Source organism: Siniperca chuatsi, linkage group LG7 (assembly GCF_020085105.1).
Source record: "Siniperca chuatsi isolate FFG_IHB_CAS linkage group LG7, ASM2008510v1, whole genome shotgun sequence".
Lineage (NCBI taxonomy): Eukaryota > Metazoa > Chordata > Actinopteri > Centrarchiformes > Sinipercidae > Siniperca > Siniperca chuatsi.
The window spans coordinates 28582224-28599228 of record NC_058048.1 but is presented as its reverse complement, the minus strand read 5'-3'; the positions used below and the strand labels follow the sequence as shown (position 1 = coordinate 28599228).

The 17005-nt window shown below is 38.2% G+C and overlaps 1 protein-coding gene across 3 annotated transcripts in view; it reads right to left on the bottom strand.

Annotated features, from left to right (window-relative positions):
• The window catches only part of pak4 (p21 protein (Cdc42/Rac)-activated kinase 4), a 34512-nt gene that overhangs the window by 14437 nt on the left and 3070 nt on the right, over positions 1-17005 (bottom strand). The window contains exons 2-3 of one of the 3 annotated variants that reach the window (XM_044202398.1): positions 15862-16027; positions 20-256 (exon numbers count right to left, since the gene is read on the bottom strand). In XM_044202398.1, the coding sequence (XP_044058333.1) occupies positions 20-220 (201 nt within the window). In that variant the 5' untranslated portion in view covers positions 221-256; positions 15862-16027. Of the gene's footprint in view, positions 1-19; positions 257-9349; positions 9642-15861; positions 16028-17005 lie in introns of those variants that run through there. The other 2 variants (XM_044202397.1, XM_044202396.1) reach the window with 2 other exon arrangements.

Below are 17005 nucleotides of genomic sequence, written 5' to 3'. Positions count from 1 at the left end.
TGATTTTCGCTCATCCCACCTTGCGTGGCTCTACAGTGGTGATGACAGTCACGTCGATGAAGGGTTTGGGCCTTTTGGCTGTGTCTTCGATGAGCGACTGCCATTGTCGCGGCAACCCGACAAACTTCTGCTCCTGCTCGTCAAAGTCAGTATGTACGCGATGCTCGAAGTTAGATGGAGCGGAGATCTGGATACGAGACTTCTTCTTTTTGGTGAACATGATGGCGGCTGAGGCAGCTGCAGCCTAGCATCAGACCTGTAGAGAGGAAGCAGGAAGCAGGAAAGGCTGAGTCAAAAATGCAAATGTAACACTTCCAAATGGCATATGTAAAACTTACCACACAAACATGCAGACAGGGATAGACAGCAACTTCAGAAAACACTCAACTACTGTCTTCACTGTACTGGAAGGAACTTGTCATGGACATGTGTATGTAAAAATACACCTGGTCCAAATAGCATTTAAAAATATTGATCAGCATTTGAAATGAGCTTGGAATGCAGGTCGGGTGTGGTTTCCTATAAAATGTGATCAATGATTGAGAGAGAGTAAAATCATTTAAACCCCATTTAGCATAATTCTCTGTGTGTAGTTTAGAAAATACACAACCACCCAACTGACATATTCCGGCCAATTGAGCATTTAGCGGCGTACTGGCATTGAACCAGCCGTGACCTTTAGCTGAAGGTCATCAGCAGGCTCAACAATAGGCTCACTGCTGGTCTCCCATTACTAATGACAGGGCAACTGCTCCTGCTCCAGCTTTTCCTAACGGGCATAACAACACAACCAGCTGGAGGGTGACAACATCAGAGTAGCATCTTCATTGAGCCATTTCCTCGTCATCACTTGCTGCTTTTCTTGCTGTCTCCACACTGTGCCTGTCAAAGCTCAGGTGTCACTCTGTGCTGTCATGTACAGTACATACTGTGCATGTTCACAAACAGACTGTACAGTTCAGTCTGCTGTTGACAGCTCACTTTGACAGATATAAAACAGATGCAGCATAACTCTATTGTGGACTTACTGCTTTATTTAAAAAAATAATTCTGACTCCTCAGATGCCTCTGAGAACTCTCAAATGCAGTTGTTTCTACTGCCTCATAATGTCCTACTGTGAATCAATTACAAAAACAAGTGCATCATCACAGATCACCTAATCAGTGAAATCTGCTGCTATAGAGGTTGGATGGAATGAAAACCTGCAAATGGTGTAAAAACTCTGATGTGGATTTATAAACTATCCTCTGAAGCACTGCTCACCACTTTAGTCTCCCTCTCAACTTTGCTGCTTTGTCAGTGAATATCAAAGGAGACACTCCCAGTAGTCAAACAGAGGCTCGCTAGTGATCAGTGTGTTATAAGCAGAACCAGACTCTGCTGGGCAGCTGACCAGAGGGGACAATGGGAGTGGTGGGGCAGTTGGCCGGTTAAATTCACTCTCTCTCTCCTTGTTTTTCTACAAAATACTGTGCCAAACTCAGCCCATTTACTCTCGAAAAGAAAAGAACAAAAAACAGGGGAAGTTAAAAACAAGGCAATGAAAAAAGATGCGGGGATGTGAGGACCAGAAAGGGACGGGTGGATGGTGGGCGGGTGAGCAGAGTGAGAGGGCGATCTGGGCGGGTCATGAGTTAGAGGGCATGAGTCATGCGGCCGAGCTCACAGTCTACTGTGTTAATAAAGCCTTTCACAGCAGGAGTGTTTGAAGACTAGCAGGACCCGCCCAGGAACACACTGAGAAAAGCGAGGTTCACAGCCAAAATCGCAGCCTTGATAGCACCGACACAGAACTTCAACACAACAGTACTAAACAGCACAAAGAAATCAGTATATCTCACTAGTGTGCATATGATAAATATCCATATTGGCAGTTTATCCTGAATACCTTTGATTGTTATTACATGGAGCAAAGCCAGAAAGACAGTGCAAGACATAAAAGGGTATACAGTGTTTTACATACCAATTCACTTCCAATAGTTTGTTGGATTTATGCATTCATGCACAAGTGCCCAAACCCTTTTTCATACAGATCAAACTGCTGAAGATGAAAGAAAACAGCCCAGCTCATATCCTCAGGCACGGTATGTTTATTGCGTAGCTTAATTAATACATTTACTTATAAATTACTATCTAATGTCATAGCGTTTTAATGAGAACACCGAATGAGAATATAAATCACCATGTATTCCAGTCCATTTTTGAAAGAGACAGAACTTCCCCATAATTTTATCAGATGTTTGAATAAATGTAATTTTCAGCACGTTTTCCATCTTATCACAATAATTAGACCTTTTTCAAATACATCACTATTGATGTAGTGCCAGTATCCTCAAAGTGGAAAGGTGATTTCATGTCATACACTCATCCATTCTGTAGTAGCAAAGGGAAGTTAGGTCCACATTAAGATTTCCCTGAAAAAAAACAGAGTTCACATTTTATTACCATTAGCAAAACTATCTCATAACAGCGAAGTTACAACACTGGTGATAAATTCCTCATTCCAGTCATAATGAGCCTGGTGACAACAGAGAAGAGGCGTATAAATCACTGTAGAGACCTAGTGTTAGTGCTCAGATCATTAGCGTTCAGCTGAGACAGCAACGCAGTCAATCAATGCATGTGCACTCTGGGACACAGATAGTAACTACTGCCTTAAGGAAGGATGAAATTAATGAAGACTGGAGGAGGTGGCTGGAGAAATCATCACATTACCTACAGAGTACAATAACATAAACCAATATGTACTCTATGATTAGATCTACTATCGGCAAGATGGAAACAGTCAGGGCTGTTAATGGCTTGAGTCCTAATGTTTTATTGAAAGCATAAGGAGCGTCAACAGATCGTAAATCAGTACAAAAAATTGTCATGTGAGGATTGAGAATGACATTGAGCGTGTCATATTCGCAGACAGTGGTCTGGCTGTGAATCATGGAGGATTGTGGTTTTCAGATCCTAAGCTTTTTCCTGCATCTGGTGATATCTGGAACTCTTAGCTTGAGGGCTGTGGGTGAAAAACAAGATTTTTCTGCTGCTGTCAAGAGCCAAGACTCAATAAGGTTTAAATCTAACTAAGGCCGAGTGACAAACAGCAAACAGATTATTATGACCTAAAAGATCCTGTTTGATGTGAGAGAGAACTTTATTCACTAGGTGGCGTACATGTAGTTGATTGTTTGTAGTATAAAACATAACTGTTTGGATGCAAATGGAGGGCTTTACATCACAATGCGAGTCTGGGTATGCAATTCAGTGTAGCTCACTCAGTGAACAATACATGCACACACAGTATCAAGAAATAATAACAACAGAGATGTAAAGAAAATTATACCAGCAGGCTACAAGTCAGTTACACAACCCATTTAGCTTAGCATACTATTAAAAAAGGAGTGAGAATGTGAATGCCCATTTAAGCAGTTTACTAAAGTAATGTTTATTATTTGTGCCTGATGATTATTGACTACTTTTATTCTGATATAAAATGCTGAAGAAATATAAATAGCGCACATGCAAAATGTATGAAAGTTGGAAGATGTGTCAAATATTCATTATCAAAATACACAAAAAACACAACAAAAACATTGGATATATTTTCCAGGATAGCACAAGCCTTGTACCGACAGACAGTGTCGTACAGGTGAGCTCCAGGCATACATTGTCCAGGAGAGTGATTAACAGCTGCAGCAGGTGTATGGTCACTATGGTCAACCTTTTTAAACCATAAATCTAAAATAACTGAATACTTTTTGAGACCTAGCAAGACATTCAGACACTTTACACTGATCTCTACGAAGTAAAACAAAAAGGACTTGAAATGACTTAAAAACAGATCTTAAATGCTACAACAACACATTGTTCCTGTAAGTCAAGAGTATTTATCCAAAGTTGCGATTATTGAATATTACTGTTACATTTATGCCAATAAGTCCACAGAGAAAGCTCAAAGATTAAAGTGTGGCCACTGATCTCCAGCCAAGGTATAATTTATGTTCTACAAATGGGACATGGCTTTGGACAGTCGTATAGTGGGCTTTTAACCTGATGCTAAAACAGTAAAAGAGCTACACTGCTGCACCCTGCCACCCACTTAAGCAATGTTAATGCTCTCACACACAGAGTATAAACCAGAAGATATAAAAGGGCCCCTCCAAAGAGCAAAACAAGCCGGTCCCTCCCTGAACACAACAATCACTGTAGTTATAGCTTCCCTGTGTTTTACCCTCCCTCCTACTCAAAATCTATCACTCTGTCATCATCGTCTCTCCCTCTACCCCCACCATTCTCCTCAAACTCTGCTCTCCTTCCCCCTTTAATAGTCTCCCACCCTCCCCCCACTTTTCCTCTCTCCCTCACTCTCTCCCTTTGCACTGCTCCGCTGCCGCCCATGTATGCCTCGCTGAACAGTAAGAAAGCCTGTCCGGTCAGTGGGCCAGAGCCAGGCTGATGAGCTCTGGATGAAGCTGCTGTCCTCTGGCCTGATTCAAGTATTGTACATGGGTGGTCTGAAAGACACCGTCAGTCACAATAATGCTATTTAGCTGCAATAATACAGTCGGGTATGAAACAGTTCTGAATTGGAAACAGATCTAAATTTATAAGGGCTGTGAATTTGTTAGGAAACATGCTTTTTGATTCTGCTTACTGATTCCTGAAAGCAATTCTACACCTACCAACACACATGTATAGTGTTATCAATATAGTGGAAAAGAGCTACATATCAAAGGCATGACTAAGCTTAACAAATGAAAGTAATTTATGATAAACAACGGTTAATATTTAAAAAGAAATTGTGGTTTGTTTCAACATAATTTTGTTTTGTTTTTTTTCACACCATACTATGTTGAATGGACATGATGTATAAACTCAGTGGCCACTTTATTAGGTAAACCTGTACAATCTAATACTATCCAATACCATAATACCCTGCCATAACTTCTATCTTTTCGAAGTTTATAATGTTCAGTTTTTGTCGACGGAAATGTGTATATTTAATTTTATGTTTGGTAGGTGATGGTTAAAGGTGGTGCTGAACTGGACTACACTGAGGGGTGTTGTCCTTACCATTTCCATACAGGTGGGGGGCAGAATATTAGAAACACCTCTGATTATAATGCAGTCCAGTAGAACAACATCACTAACTGTGACCTCAATGCTAAAACAAATAATGTAATTAAAACATTTCTGACAATGTCTACAAAAACATTAGGAGCTTTGTAAAGACAGATGTTGGATTGTACAAGTGTACCTAACCAACTGAGTCTATATCTCAATACAGCAAATGTAGGCAAAGTCACATAAAATAATGAAATCAAACATGTTTATTTAAGGGGCGTTGTTCTGCAGGAATCAATTCAGTGTGTTTTGACATATATGTAGTAGTTGGTATGTATAAATACTAAGGAGAGAAGTTAGTGTGTGATAAGGATTTTAAGGACTGAAATGTCCATTCAACATGGTACGAAGTGAAAAAATGTATTGTATTTGAATTTTAACTACTATGAATCAAAAAATGATCTGACTTACTACAATCCATTTACACTGGAGGATATATATTATTTTCAGTACTTACTAAACATGAGCAAAATGTTTCTTCTCTCCAATGTATTGTTTAGTTGTCAATGGTTAGCATTAAGGATGTCTATATATAAAATGTAATTGGAGCTTTTTAGTGCATGGCAGATGTTCTTTAAAAAGGGACAATTTCTGCTCAAACCAGGGCACGAAACTCAACCTTTTCTGACATTTTGGTGATTTTTAATGGAAACTGCTCATTACAAAATATATTATATAACACCGTGGTGACCTCACATCAAGTAGTTTACCACTGACCTTGTTTTTTAAAAGGATTAATAACCGTCTCATCATATTAGGTCTGCTTCGTCATGGATTTTTGGAAAAAGTGAAAGACACCATTACTTTGAAAACACCTCATCAGCATCGGGTACGACAGAGAGAGCATGCATCACACATTTACCCCCTCCGCTCTAATGATTTTCTGTCTGTGGCTCCATTGAGGCATACCTTGCAAGACTATCTTCCTACTCACTGAAGGCCAGCCTGAAATCACAACACTGATGGAACTGACACAGGTGAACAACTCTTGCCCAATATTGACAATAGTCAATAGACGCTATTCTGTTATATCCATAATTGCAACTAAGTGGGATTTGAATTCATGATGAGGCAGCTGCAGCCTAGCATCAGACCTGTAGAGAGGAAGCAGGAAGCAGGAAAGGCTGAGGAAAAAATGCAAATGTAACTCTTCCTAAGACTATCTTCCTAAGAAGACTGAATACTGACGCTTAACTTCAGTATTCTGAATATGCATTGTGAATACTTTTATTCAGTTACCACAAGCTGGAGGCCATTTTAAGTGTTGCTGACTAGATCCCTTGCAAAATCTAGATCTAATGCAAAACTGGACTTTTAGAATAAGTTTAATTAATGCAAAGAAACTCTCGTTCACATAAAATGAGTGATAAATCCCAAAATGTTACAGCCAACCACATTCCTAGAATTGAGGAAATAAATAGCCTCTAAATGACGGCTGGTAAACCTGCCAAAGCAACTGGTAGAGTACACAAAGTTACCAGCCAAGGCAAAAAAAAACATTATCAGTGTTTGTCAGGCTGCAATTTCTCACGCTGGATTTAACATAGAGTATTTTTACCTAAGTGGTCCCTTGAGGAGGCGTTCACCAAAGCTAAGAAACGAACACACAGGTATTAGCTCTTCAATGAGATGGGACACAGAGACACTGATTTAAAAAGTGAGATGCCAAAAACCAGACAGCAGTAGTCAGGTTAACATTGTTGTTATGGTGCTCTTACATTAGCTTGCTGGTGCTGAATCAGGGGTGATAATTAATAGTCTGTTCTCTCACTACTGCAAACAACCACACACACACACTTAGGACAGCACCTCTCTCCCAGCATTTCCCAGATTTATAAAGCGCTGTGCAAACATACTGTTCACTGTGTGACCTTGGAGCAACTGACTGCTCTAACAACCATCAGCCTGTTCACAACAGCGGAAAGTAATTAAGTACATTTACTCAAGTACAATTTTGACTCCATTGAGAAAAACAGTAATTTTACCTTGCAGATCGTCGTAAAACACACTTCATTCAAACTGGACAGAAACTAAATAAAACCCCACTGTTCCAACAAACACCAACTCTGGCTTGGTTGAAAAAACCCTTAATTCACCAAAATATTCTGGCTCTACACCTCAGGCATAGGCTGCAATGGGAAAATTCGTCCGTCAAAGTGCGTCCACTAAAAGTGCTTGTTTTTGCCATCTCTTTTCATTAGAGAAGATCTGGTCAAAACAGAACATCATACACTTATTTATTATACTCCTGATCACCTGGAGCCCTGCCTCTTACAGTTTGTCTATACTGGAGATGTTTCGAACTTGGGCTTTCATTGGCTATCACTCTTTCACGTATGACATTAGGGTAGAACTGCATATCAAAGACTCAACGCATGACTGAAGAAGTGTTAATGTTTACAATTTGAAGGAGCAGTTATGATTGAATCTCTGCATTCATGTGCCCATAGTACACTCTGGAAAGACAATACTCACTGAAGGCCAGCCTGAAATCACGACACTGATGGAGCTGACACAGGTGAACAACTCTTGCCCAATATTGACACTATTGTGTAATACCCATAATTGCAACTAAGTGGGATTTGAATTCATGATGAACATGTTATTGAATCCCATCCCTTATCAGATTAATTTAGGTTTAGGTTCAGTTCTAAAAAAGGTAACTTAAAGACATTAATAACAATATAACTAAAACTCAGAATAAAAAAAATTAAAATATACATTTAGTTTTGCAAGATATTTGCTTTGTAGAAAAATACCCATCCAAGTGTTTTGTACATTACTGATGGAAAAAGGAGACAGGATATAAAGGATTTGTGAGACTTCACTGAATCTGTGTATTTTACCAACCAGCTATAAGAACCCAATCACACATCCTACAATAACAAATATGCCTTAAAAATACCTAAACCACATATTTATAATATTAATTACAGAGACCCAACAAATCCCACCATGAGCAAGCATTTGGCAACAGTGGCAAGGAAAAACATCACATAAGTTATTTCAGCCTAATGTAAGGGAATTAGTAACTTAACGAATAAAGCTGCTGCTTTAAAATAATAAAAAACCTTCCATATTCTCTTTGCACTTTCATCAGAAAACAGTAATTTAACATCAAAACATACATTAAAACACATTTGATCAGATTATAATAGGTGTTCCTTATCGAAGCCAGCCGATAATGCCAATATTTTGGGCTGGTTCAGTTCTAAAAAAGGTAACTTGAAGACATTAATAACAATATAACTAAAACTCAAACAAAAAAAATTTAAAATATAAGTTTAGTTTTGCAAGATAATTTAGATATTTGCTTTGTAGAAAAATACCCATCCAAGTGTTTTGTACATTACTGATGGAAAAAAGGAGACAGGATATAAAGGATTTGTGAGACTTCACTGAATCTGTGTATTTTACCAACCAGCTATAAGAACCCAATCACACATCCTACATCCAACAAATATGCCTTAAAAATACCTAAACCACATATTTCTCTTCTTCCAAGCTTCAATTGACAACACACAAAAATGAACAAGCAGGAAAATGATCACGCACTGGTATCACCCTCTCTATGCTTATCTCAGACTAGGAACTCCAAACTACTTCCTTTTGTTAAATAACATAAAATGCATGAAACAAACTTCCTGCACATAAAAGGGCACAAGTACCCAACTCCCTACCAAGTTTTAACACAAGGTCACTGGGTAACAGTGAATCACTACCAAAATCTGTTCTCCCCCTCATCTCCATGTGTCTCCAACACTTGTGCAAAGAGACAGATGACAGGAATAGCTGAGTCCAACAGCTGTCTTGACGGTCACAAATACTAGTAAAAGGTTTGAATGGCAATAATCAGGGAGGGGAGGGAGGAGAGTGAAGAGACAGTCATACAGTCAGTTCCCAGCAGTCCAACAGGGCTGTCTATGTGAAACAGAAAATCATCCCTCACTCTGGCTGCTTGCTACCTCCCTTCACACGAGGCAAACAATAAAGTTATTATGTTTTTTTCTTCTGACTCAGTTAATCCCTGCTGTGAGAGTTTAACAACAGTTTTGTTGTTGTGGCTCAGATTAACTTTTGCTCGGTCCCAGCAACGCAGCACAGTCCTACCAAAAGTTGTAACGTATACCTACAACTCTTAACTTGCTTTACGCGCGACAACGCAGGGATTAAAATATAATACAGCGATATAAATGTGTATAAAACTCTATATTTATTATCGGGAATACTCACTGTTAGTTACAGCCACTCTTTTAGCCAGCAGCAACACACTATCCACCTGATCTCATGTCGGAAACGCAGCTCGGGACGAGGGGGAAAAAAAAACAGACTCCCTGCAGCAACAAAGTTGTTTCCGCGAAGAAAATTCAACTCGGAAGCGTCGTTACGTCTTCATTAAAAAAAAACTGAATCGGACTCGGTGACAGATAATGAACGTTAGCGTAAAACACACATTGTTGTAGCTTTGGGCTGTAAATACAAAGTGTGTCGCATTCCTATGGTTTCAGCAAAACGCGGCCCAGTATCATGACGTCACGGAGAGCGAGGGAGGAAGAGGGAGGAAGAGGGGGAGAGAGAGAGAGAGAGAGAGAGATGCACTTCCTCCTACAATGTACAACATTCAATTAAATAAGAAACGTTTACTTTAACAAGTTCAAGTCTGTAATCTCAGATTTCAAAGAGCTAAATGAGCTCTCAAAGTTCAAAAATTTTAGTTTTCACTTTTTGTATTTGTATTTTAACTGCAAGTCTACAATTTATTATTATTATTATTATTATTATTATTATTATTATTATCATCATCATCCCATCTTACTTATCTGTACATATTTTAAATAATCACAATTCTTCTGTTTATGTATGTTTTTATTTCACACATGCTTTGGCAATGTTAACATCTGTTTCCAATGCCAATAAAGCCCAATTGAACTGAATTAAGAATAAAAATGTTTTTTTTTAAGTTGCAATGTTAATGTAGTTTTCAATTATTTGTATTTTTAACTTAAAGTCTACATTTATTATTATTATTATTATTATTATTATCATCTTATCTTATTTAGGCCTATCTGCATATATAGATTCGCATGGGTCTGTTAGCAATCTTAAGTCCTGTCAAATAAAATTTCAAAATAAAAAAAAAAGACACTGAAACCCTTTTCTCTACTTTTCCTTCCTTCCCTATCGTTCTCCCTTCCTGTCACACATTAAATCTGCCGTCACAAGTGTATATTGTTAGCTGTACTGCCAGGTGATGTGACTACTGCAACAATTTTTATTATCAATTAATCTGATTAATCGTTTGATCTATAAAATGTCAGAAAATAGTGAAAAATGTCAAGCTAAGTCGTAGTTTTCTAAAGCCCAAGGTGACATCTTCAGACGTATTGTTTTGTCCAATCAACAGTCCTAAAACCTAAAGATATTCAGTTTACAATGATATATATAAAACACAGAACAGTATAAAATAACCAATATTTGCTAGAAAAAAAAATACTTAAACAATTAATTGATTATAGCTGCCGATGAATTTCCAGTTGATCAACTAATCAATTAATTGCTTCAGCTCTAAGTGATTTAAACTGTATAGGTGGAGTTAAAGTTGATCTGATCCGATAAAGCGTAGACCAACTATAACTGTATATATATATTTACTGCTTCAATAATAAACAGCACATGAAAGCCCCAAATACAAATATTATGTAATTATCTCATGTAACATAATGAGAAGGATATATATTATTTTACCAGATTATCTTTTAAAGAGCTTTTTTTTTTTTTTGCTTTTGTCACATGACAATATGACTCACTTTGGCACAACAGACTTACAGTATGACTCACATTATTGCTATTCATAGCAGTCTGATCAAGGCAGGCTAATGTGTAATACCATATCTGCCTGCTAATATAAACAGATCCATCACAAAGGACATTACATAGGACACACAGATAGTGAGTCGAGGCTAAATGACAAAACACCTTATAAACGCAACAAAACTGGGAAACACTGGCCAAGGCATTGTTGTTTTAAATCAAATATCACAAATGCTGCTTGGAAAACAAAAAGAACTGATTTTTGACTCTGTGGCCCGCTTAGTACTTCATGGTGCTGGGAGTGTTGCCAATCTAAACAGCACAGTTAGCTGCATAGTTTTAACACACCTATTTCAAAGGAATACTTCAAAGAGATTTATTGTAGTGAACGCAAGATGCCTGAAGCTAAAAATGATTACACAGACTACATTTTATACTGAGAGTGGCTTCCTAAATAAAACAAAATTCACTATACTAGTTTTTATGGATGCCTTGTTACTTGTACTAACTAATGTCTAACAACATCACATAAGTTATTTCAGCCTAATGTAAGGGAATTAGTAACTTAACGCATAAAGCTGCTGCTTTAAAATAATAAAAACCTTCCATATTCTCTTTGCACTTTCATCAGAAAACAGTAATTTAACATCAAAACATACATTAAAACACATCTGATCAGATTATAAAAGGAGTTCCTTATCGAAGCCAGCCCGAGTATTGTGAAACACGTCCATTTGTTCATTATCTACTATCCAACAGACTACAAGGTGTGAACATCAATAAGGAAAAGGGCTGTTGTCAATACAGCAGGAACAGGTCCACTCTATGTATCCGAGTGAGAAACACACAAACCTGCCAATCCCGAGGCCGAGTTCAAACAAAGCATGTAGGGTTGCAGCCAATGAGGGCTGACTTCCAATAGCAGGTTGTGGAATGTGGAAAGGTCAATGATAAAGAGAGCACTACATAGAGCACACAAGCTAGCTTACACATATTTCAGCACATACAGACAGAGCGCCAGCTACTTTGACTGCGCTTACCGACAGATAGAAATATCAAGTCAAGTTTACTGCAAGGAGTTCATGAGCTACCTACAAGTTCAAGGATGAATGGGATGTCAACGGTCACCACACATAGAAATATTGAAAACATTTAAAAAGAGAGAGGCATAAAAAACAATGCATATGCAAACACATGCAAAGATATTATCTTCTGCTCTATGAGTTTGAGCACCTTTACCGATGCAAGCAGGAAAAAACAAGGGTTTGGAGTCTACAGTCAAGACAAAGCATCCAAAATACATGACAGTCTATATGACAAGTCACTGTATCAAACAGAGTTTCATCAAATTAATCTGATGCATTTAAAGAAATTTTACCTGACACTTATAATGCAACATTGGACCAATTTTTGGATTTGGAATGAACACAAAAAAGCTTCGCATATAAAGCATATGACTGTATGATCGCAGCTGTGATGTGTGCACGTGGATTCCCATACAACAGGAACGGCATGGTAAAAAGGTGTTGATATAACTATTTTACTCTGACTGCATTGTGTCCCATTCTTCCCTTCTGTAACACTTAAAACAGATCCACCAAGGGGAAAACTGTCCATATCTTCATAGAGACCAATTTTTATTGAACAAATAGGCTTGGTCACTAACCAACGTGCCTTTAACCTGAAGCAGTAATTTACGCTTAACAGCCACAGAATTCAATACAGCTCTGATGACAATGAGAGCAGATCAGAAAACTGTGAGACTGCTATGTCATTATATTCATCTGACACTGTTCGATAAAAATACAGAAAAGACGAGTGGAAAAATACAGGTCTCCTGATTGTTGATGGTGATTAGTGGGCGGGGGGGTGAGTTTAGTGAGCAACCCCTGCACTAATTTTGAGGGTAGGGGATACACTGGTGTTAAACAAGTAACGTGGTTACGCAAAGAGCTGCAGGCATTTATTGGAGTTTAGGCAAAGCTCCAACCTCTAACACAAATAATCAAAATAAGCAACACGTTTCTAGAGCTGTTGCTGCTCACTCACCACATTACGTACTGCCTAGGCACCGTGTTGAGACAAGTAAAATCCTGAATGTTTCATCTGAATGTTCTCGTGATCTTTTAATCCATTACATTCAGAAATTTTAAATTAAGACCAGCAGATAAGACAATTAGTAAAAATCTGACATCAAAAGCAGATTCCAGTTGACAGTCAGGTGACTAAAAAAAAAAACCCATCACATTAATTACTCCCATCATAACTTGTTGAGGTCACATAAACACAAGGTGCTATTGCACGATGTTGGTGTCATGTTAAACATCAAAGCATACTGTAAAACACACGATTCAGTATAGCACCCGCTATCAGCTGTAGCACCATCATTACATGGCAATGGCATGTTGTCAAAAACAGAGAATGAGGTGATGTTGTTGTGAAGTCAAACATCACATCAATCTCCCCTGTCATTATTGAGGCCAGTCATCACTCCATCATCTGGTCTGAGATTTACTGTCTGATTGGATATTCAGACTAGAAATACAGCAGAGGTTAGAAATGGTGATCAGATCAATCAGATGGTGGTAGATATCCTTGTAAAATTAGTTGTGAAACTATAGGCGAGGAAACACTCTCCTCCTTCTTTAACAGCTACCACTGTGTTGTTTGTGATCAAGCGAAGTCCAGTGACAACAAGTATTCAAAGTTTGGACATTTTCATGCCAAAAAACATTCCAGTTTTAGTGGTTCGCTGAGAAATTCTGTCTTGAACTAAACTGGAAAACTACAACGTTCTATAAAAAGTTAATATTTCTTAATGTAGTTTTAAAAAGTGGCATTAATCTTATGGATTAGATTAACAGCACTTAAAGAGGTAAATGATAGTGGATCCTGAGAAAAAATCCTGTACTTATTCACAGACAGAGCACTGCAACAAAAGTCCTGCCTGTGTCATCCAGACTATTCCAGTGTTGTCGAAGTGCAAAAAACCCAGTTGTTTCCCCTCTTGTTTCACCTCCCACTGTAACACACTGCCATTCACTAGCATTGCAACACCATACAACTGAGGTGAAATGCGGCCACCATCCAGATCTCTCTTTGCATTGTGTGTGTGTGTGTATGCGTTTGTGAAACCTCCATATCACTGGGAACGTGCAGGTCCAAGCTTGATTTTTCGGCTGTGAATAAAACAACTGTACATGCAAACACAAGAACAAAACTCCTCACTCTGTTGCTGTGTGCAAAGAAAGAGACTCACGGGGAAGAACAGCACAGCGTTTAACCTGAACAAACAGAGTACTATTATACAAGGCTCCACTGGTGGTTAAAACAATTACCAGCAGTGGAAGCAATTTAGGGCTGTAATTATTAATGATCACTTAATCAGATGATTATTTTCTTGATTAATCAAAATAATGGTGTTGTCTATAAAATGTCAGAAAATAGTGCCAGATGCCCATCACAATTTCATAAACCCCAATGTGACGTCTTTATAGTGCTTGTTTTGTCCAAAACCAAATGATATTCAATTTACAGTAATCTGAACATTTGAGAAGCTGGAACTTTAAGAGAATGTTTAGCAGTTCTGCTTGAAAAATTAAACTTAATTTATTGAATCAAAATAGGTACCGATTTATTTTCTGCTGATCTACTAATAGAAAGAAACTGGTTTAATGTCTGTCTTTCAGCTACTTGATCTGTGGTTGAAAAATCAGCGTTCGCACCGCTGTCAGAACAAAAGATATATAATAATGTCTCCATTAAATACTACCGATTTAACACATTCACATCTGTGCTCTAAAAGAAATACAGGAATCCTACCATCGAAATGTTGCTGTATAAGGGAAAGTCAGTTGAGCTCTACTTTACAAACACAATATAGCCTGATTACCTAAAATAATCAGCAATGTACTTGCATGGCTCCAAAAAAACAGACTATATTGGTATTATGGGGTTTTGTGCAATTGATTAATTTACTTTAAATTGAACTGTAAACTGCTGGATATCAACATATTAGATGCAATTTTGGTCAAAATCAAAGTATGATGACACAAAGTTTGCTTTAAGATTTTTTTTTTTACCAAAATGTTTGAGCAAGAAATGCAGAAAAAAACCTTAGTTGTTTCTGTGCCATTGTGTGGCCTTATGATAACAGACGAGCTGATCTCTAGCTACATATAAAATTCTTCTTCTGATTTTTTCTCAATATTTTTTTAACTCTTGTAGCGGCAATTTCTTCGGAATAAAGAAACACTCAAGGCAATCACTTTGTCTTTCTGTATACTATATGCTGTGTACAATGCTGGACTGAAACCCAGACGTAGTAGTTAAAATTAAGTCTCAAAAACAGGCTACTGTTATGATATTAAATATTTATTTTATTCATACGGTGTTCTTGCCTCTGTTCCTGAGCACCTAGAGGGCTGTGTTGATGTTGGCTGCTGAACTCATTCCAGAGAGGATTTTCTTTCCTCTAAAGGCACTAAGCCTGGCCCTTTCTCCCTGTTACAGGGAAGAATCATAATGTAGGGTCTGATATGACCCTCAGCATGTTTTTGTTTCATTTTTTCCCCTACTCCTTCTCTTCCCTACCCAGGGCTCATTCAAGTCAGCTTAGCTCGGTCCTCTGCCTCCAAACACTTTAAAGTTGTTGTTTTTTTGAGGGGTTGAATGCTACGGGCAATGTCATGGATCATTTTTAATAAGTCAATGAGCAACTGTAGCTGTTTTCCATCAATTTCTCTTGTTTCTGCGCAAAATACCGTAACATGTATGGTTTGATAAACTAACCCGCCAAAAAATGAGAAATTAAAGAAAGAAATCAAGGAATTAACCAGACAATTTTCAAAAACACAGAAAAACAAAGAATGAAAGTTTATCCACACAAAGTTCTTCTTGCTCTCTTTTCCAAAACTTTTTTCTCCATCACTCGCCTGATAAGAGGTGGAGCCGAGGGTTTTCACAAGCAGTGCCCCACTGCTGTGTTTTCTCTGCAGATCTGGTTATTTAGCTGGCCCAGTGTTGGCTCTGCACCTCGCCTCCCCCCTTCACGCTCTCGCTCGCTCTCTCTCTGGACTCTCCACAAACACCCAGACCTACCTGTACGCAGAGAAAAAGTATCCACTTTCATCTTTGCTTTCTCGCCCTCTTTCTCTTCACTTTCTCCCATATCACTCGACTCCATTTCTCTCTCTCTCACACACACAGTCCTCCACCCCCCCTTCTTTTTCAAGCTAATGCCATCTTTTTCTGGGAAACCTGATACCAGGAGAAAGATGAGAGACAGTTAATGTTTCCATGCTTGCTCATCCACTACAGCATAAACTCAACCAGCAAGGACACAAAGAGGACAGAACAAAACAGAAGACAATGATGGGAGGGGGTAACTGCAACAGCACATTTAGGTACAAATTACAGAAAACTACAGTTTAAACTAATGATGATTTTCATTATCAAATCAATGTCTCAAATCTAGTCTGACCTGCAAGCAGCAGTTGGTTTTTCTGAAGCTGTAACTAGCAAATGTCTGGATAATGTACTTGAAAACACTATTAACTGACAAATAAAAAAAATAATCAATCAATCAATGAACCAACCACCAACTAACCAGTTACAATTCAATAATTAACTGATGTACAAGTTCAGAAACCTAAACCTCAGGAAATGCTCATAGCAGGAATCGTGGATGTTGTTCTCTCAGCAACTTTCTGATCTTTGATTTTTTGGGAATAAACCTCTACTCTCCCTTCATTCAGACCATACCAGAAAATTACATTTACTCTTTCAACAGAGTCTCTCAATAACAAGGAAACCAACACAGAAAATGAGACTAACAATTTAATGCTTGATAATAAATGACCACGCAGGACTATAACAGGCGCCTCATATGTGCAGGGTGATGCCCCCGGCTTTCAATGCTTACTGCTATTATGATCATTCACAGCTTTTGTGCAATGTGCAAAATATTTACATATTAGACATTTATAGACACACATAGACCCTGCTCGCCTCAGGGTCCTGGAGGGAAGATAGACTGCTGCCAATCACCTTCTCAGTGGAGCGAATGATACGCTGCAG